Source organism: Lichenostomus cassidix, chromosome 2 (assembly GCF_008360975.1).
Source record: "Lichenostomus cassidix isolate B80296 chromosome 2, HeHo_3.0, whole genome shotgun sequence".
In the NCBI taxonomy this organism is placed as follows: domain Eukaryota; kingdom Metazoa; phylum Chordata; class Aves; order Passeriformes; family Meliphagidae; genus Lichenostomus; species Lichenostomus cassidix.
In genome coordinates this window covers 112,137,152-112,142,099 of record NC_139482.1, presented here as the reverse complement: position 1 = coordinate 112,142,099, position 4,948 = coordinate 112,137,152, and the positions used below count along the sequence as shown (strand labels likewise).

At 45.9% G+C, this 4,948-nt stretch overlaps 1 protein-coding gene across 1 annotated transcript; it reads right to left on the bottom strand.

Annotated features, from left to right (window-relative positions):
• Nucleotides 1–214: 214 nt before the first annotated feature.
• Nucleotides 215–2,557, bottom strand: NPBWR1 (neuropeptides B and W receptor 1). Its single transcript, XM_085049816.1, has 2 exons — nucleotides 2,141–2,557; nucleotides 215–1,684 (listed from the first exon to the last, which is right to left on the bottom strand). The coding sequence occupies exon 2, from the start codon at nucleotides 1,638–1,640 to the stop codon at nucleotides 657–659; it is 984 nt and encodes a 327-aa protein (XP_084905942.1). The 5' UTR covers nucleotides 1,641–1,684; nucleotides 2,141–2,557; the 3' UTR covers nucleotides 215–656.
• Between the last annotated feature and the right edge of the window lie 2,391 nt (nucleotides 2,558–4,948).

The window sequence follows — 4,948 nt, the reverse complement described above, 5'->3', positions numbered from 1 at the left end:
CTCTTTTCCCTTGAATTCAGACTAATATCTCTTACCTGTTATATTGGATTTTCACTACCTTATCTTAGTCCCCTGTAAAATGAAATAAGCTGAGTACTTTGTTTTATTCCTTATCCTTTGGAATTGTGCCTTTTTCAATATTGTTAGGTTTGTAAGACTTTGGGTAAGCAGGTCCTGTAGGTAAGAAAGAGGCTTAGGAATCATTAAGCAAGACTCTCAGTAACACATTTTTATTGAGCTTTACAAATCACCAGTAAATAAGACAGTCATGTGGCTTGAGTTCAAAGAGCAATACCTTTAAAACGGGAAAAGGGACCCGTGGCAGCTCTGTGAACTTCAAACCTCAGTCAGAAAGAACACTAGAGAGGAGGAATTAATAAAAACAACAACAAACAAACAAAGCAACAACAACAACAACAACAAAAAAACCAACAAAAAACCAAAAGAGCAAGGAAAGCAATGCTAAGGAAATGAGCTCAGGACAGTTGAGAAATATCCTCCTGGCCCCAGTTTGTGTCTTGGGTAGAGAGACAACCTGAGGCCCTGTGTGCCATCACAAGGAGACTGGAGAGAAAGCACTCTCTGGGCTGGAAACACCCAGGAAAAGCAGGTGACTCTGAGAGGGACACAGGACAGGACAGAGGGTTGGGTTGGCTTTATGAGGTGGTTCTGCAATCTATCAGTTTGCGAAAGCTTCTCCGGAAACTGTCATCCAGAAAGGCATACAGGAAAGGGTTGAAGCAGCTGTTGGCATAGCTTAGGCTGGTGATGAAGTAGGAAATTCCAATGACGAGGGGAGTTTGTGGGATGTCAGTGATGAGGGCCACCACCGTGCTAAGGTGAAAGGGCGTCCAGCAGAACAGGCACACAGCCAGGATAACCACCACCATCACTGTCACCTTTTTTTTGGCTTTGCCCAGGGCTTTTGCATTGCAGTGGAGCTGCACATGTCTCAGTCTGCACAGCATGGTGGTGTAGAGGGTGCAGATGGTGGACACTGGGATGACAAAGCCTAAAATAAAGGTGTAGATCCGACTGCCTTTCCACCACACACTCTCAGGCTGGGGGAACACGAAGACGCACTGGGAACGCCCCTGCTCCTTGTGTATCTTAGCAAAGACGGTGAAGGGCAGGATGATGACAGTGACAAAGGACCAGACACAGAGGCTCACAATCTTGGCTGCTCTGTAGGTGCGGTAGGACATCTTCCTGGACTTGGTGGTGGCCACCACGACGAGGTAGCGGTCAATGCTCATGACAGTGAGGAAGTAGATGCTGGAGAAGGTATTGTATTGGTCTATGGAGATGATGAGCTTGCACATGAGCTCTCCGAAGGGCCACTGAAGGAGCAGGTAGTCAGCAATGTTGATGGGCAGCACCAAGGTAAAGAGCTCGTCAGCAATGGCCAGGTTGAGGATGAAGATGTTGGTTACTGTTTTCATCTTGGGCGCTTTGAGGATCACGTAGATGACAGCAGTGTTGCCTGTCAGTCCCACGGCACAGATGACTGAGTAGATGACAGGCACTGTGATGTAGTACTTGGGGCTAAGTGGAGGAGTGGACATATTCAGACCACTGTGTTCTCTCCCAGTGCAGTCTGCACATGAGGAATTGATTTCAGGGAGGGAGGAATTCTCCATGACTGCTGGAGAGGATAGCTAGGCTCAGTGGTGGTGAGAACGACCTGGAAGTGGGGAAAATGTGTGAGACCTCTGCTTTTCTCCAGACTGTCTCCTCTGGCACATCCAACCGCCAAAATCGCACATAAGCTGCCCACTGCGACCCTGATGGGGGCAAAGGAGCATCACCAAGGGCTCAGCGAGTAGCCAAGTGTCCCAGAGGCTTCCCCTTCCCTCCTCCCACACAGGTGAGTGCCGTGCAGTGTCAGCGCTCAGCCTCGGGCTCCCCCGAAGTGCCCAACCATCCCAGGGTGACAGCGCTCGCCTGCGAGCCCAGAGGTCCGACCCGCTCGCCTTCCACGCCGACACTCTGTGGCGCCTCCGGGTGGGGGGTGCGCTGGCCGCGGGGGTCCTACCTTCGGGAGGAGCCGGTGTCCCCGGTATGCTCCCCAAAAAGCAAAAAGCACCCCCGCGTCCCGGCTGGACGGAGCGCTCCGGAAGGGGAGCAAGGATGCACTGACCTGTTCCAGCCCGGCGGCGCTCCCGGGGCGGGGGATGCGGTGCCGGGTCCGTACCGCAGGGATGTGCCTGTGCCGCTCCTTTGCTCGGTCCTGAGAGCTACAGCCGCGTCCGTGTCGACCTGGGCAGCGAGGGACAGGTAAGGCGAACAGCAGAGAAGATGGCTTAGAAGTCGGAAGCTGGAGCACTGGGAAAGAGATTTGTGCGATTACCTGAAGTCACATCTCTTCCCGAGGTCTGGCGGTGCAGCAGCGGGGAGAAAGATGCCAGCTGTAGGTGGCAGCTGCTGGTCGTGCTGGGTCTGAGAGCTCAGAATTCGGCACCTGCCTGGCCCCAGGACTGTCCCGCTGTGGGGCGTGGGCAGTGTGAAGCTGTGCATCAGGTTCTGAGCAACATGATCGCGTTGAAGATGCCCCTGCTTACTGCGGGGGGATTGGACTAGATGGCCTTTAAAGTTCCCCTCTGACTCAAACTAATCTGTGATTCTGCAATCTTGCCGAGAAAATGCATTTTTCATGGGGTGTGGGCATCAAACAGAGGCAGGATGGATGCACAGGAGTCCCTATGCCTCTGCCTGACACTGACTCCTCCATGCTGTGCTAGTGATAAACTGGAATGCAACCCTGGGAAGGCAATCTTTTTTTAGAGGGTAATTCAGAGTTCCTGAATTTGTGTTTTATGCTTTGTTTCAAAAAGCACGTGGTATAAAATCTATCTAACTTCAGTTTCATTTCTGTTGGCTTTTCAATGAGACAATTCTATGGGCTTGTAGTACGTTTGACAAAATTTTTGTATTTCTAAATCAGACGTGTAAACTTTTTCTTTTTTTTTTATTTTCTTTTTTTTTGTTCTTGTTTTTGTTTTAGGTTTGGTTGTTTTTTTTTTTTTTTGGTGCTACAAGCAGTACTGGCCATAAACATTATCAATAATTACTAATAATGTAATATATGCATCTTTTGGCAAATTGGCATAGCTGTTTATTATCTGTAAGCTAATACCCTGGAGAGAGATAAACACAGCATGGCTGTGATTCTCCCATATTCTGGTGCATAATTAACTAGATCAGCAGGATATCACAAATCTTAAAATCCAAGCAAATAAATTATTAAGTAAATACATGAAAAAGGACAAGCAAAGTACCTTTGCTTCATTGTGGCTACGATTTTTCATAGTGCTCTCACTTATTTTATTTCACACTACTAGGTACATTATATAGCAAATGATACTTCACCATACAGAATACACTCTCTGCTCTGTGATTTGTGACTTCCTTTACAGAAAGTTTTGAGGAGAAAAGGCGTTCACATACTTGTGTGCTCCCATGAGAATGACATAAATACTATGCTGCAGCCTCATCATGGAGAGTCTTGCTTCCCCTTTTTGCCTATAGTTTCACAAACCGAGGAATGAAAATGTCACCTTTGCTATGGAGTTTATTAGAAGCTAATATTTGAGTCAGGTTTTGTGGCCTAAAGATTTAGGCACTGTTGTGTTAAAGTGAATATAGCCTTCGAAACTCAATGTGCTTATTTCCCATCCTGCATGCAGTAGTATGGTAGAGATGCCCCATCACGCTGAGTTCCTAGAAGAGACTTGGGGAATTCCTCCATATTGGTTCTTTGTAGGCATTTTCTTGCTTATATGCAAGGGCTGGGGGCGACCTCAGCTAAATATGTGCAAAAATTTTATCACAAATCTTGTGCCATGGTGTTTATACCCACCCCCTTCTTTTCAGTTTATCATGGGCTGAACTTGGAATCTTCTTCTCCCCAGAAAAAGATCCCCTAATGTTAGCGATAACTTTATTCCGTGGAGTGAATGTCTTGGGTTTTTTTTGACTATGCAGGGTTAAAAATGCAATTCTAATAGAAATCTGACTAAGAGGAATCTGCATTTTCCCTCTCTCCTGGTGGCTGAAGAAATAGATTTTGGGCCTAATAAATCTCCGATGCTTTTTTGAACTGCTGTCATTACTCAGGGAATTGTAACACACCTATAAACAACTTGCCTCTGCTACCAGTTGTTCATTGCTGTGCAATGTTTGAAGGCATCAAAAGATATCAGGTCTCACACGCCACCCTCAAAGTAATTATTTTCCCGTTGTATACCATGAGTTTCCCACAAAGGCAGTCAAAGGGCTTTATAAGTTTATGGCTGACTGCTATAAACTTAGAAATTCTGTGCTTGTGTGGATATGTCCAAGCCACAGAATGTATCTCAATATCTCAGCAGGTGCACAGACCATCTTCCTTTCAGCTGAAAGCAAATAGAAATGAGAAGTGTTAGGAATAACTTGATAACTCCTACAAGGCGAGGCTGTCAGGATTTGAAAGTTTAGACTGACAACCACAGCAGCTTCTCTAGGAGCCATTAAAAACTATAGGCCAAATCCAGCTCTTGGCCAATAAAATATGACTCTGTTACCTCTGGTGGAACTGTACCTGCTGAAAAAGAGTTGTACCAGAGGGCCATTAGGCATGCTCATGGGTATGAGAAGATACTGATTTGTAATCATTATCTGTGCATACAGAATATCTCGGACTGTGTTTCCTTCTGAATACTTGAAGCAGTGTATGCTGTCCAAAAAGTCGTATGACTTTTTTTTTGAGCAGTTTAAATAATGTTTGTTCTTTGCTATATTTCGATGTCATTATCTGGTGACCTAGATGAGCAACAAAGGAGAAAATGTCTTCATGAATTACCACTAAGAGCTGAGATTTTGTCATAATGAGCCTACAAATCTTGTACTTCCTTTATTCAATTGATCCATATCTGAATTTTAGAATATATCCTTTCCTACTGTGGGCTAA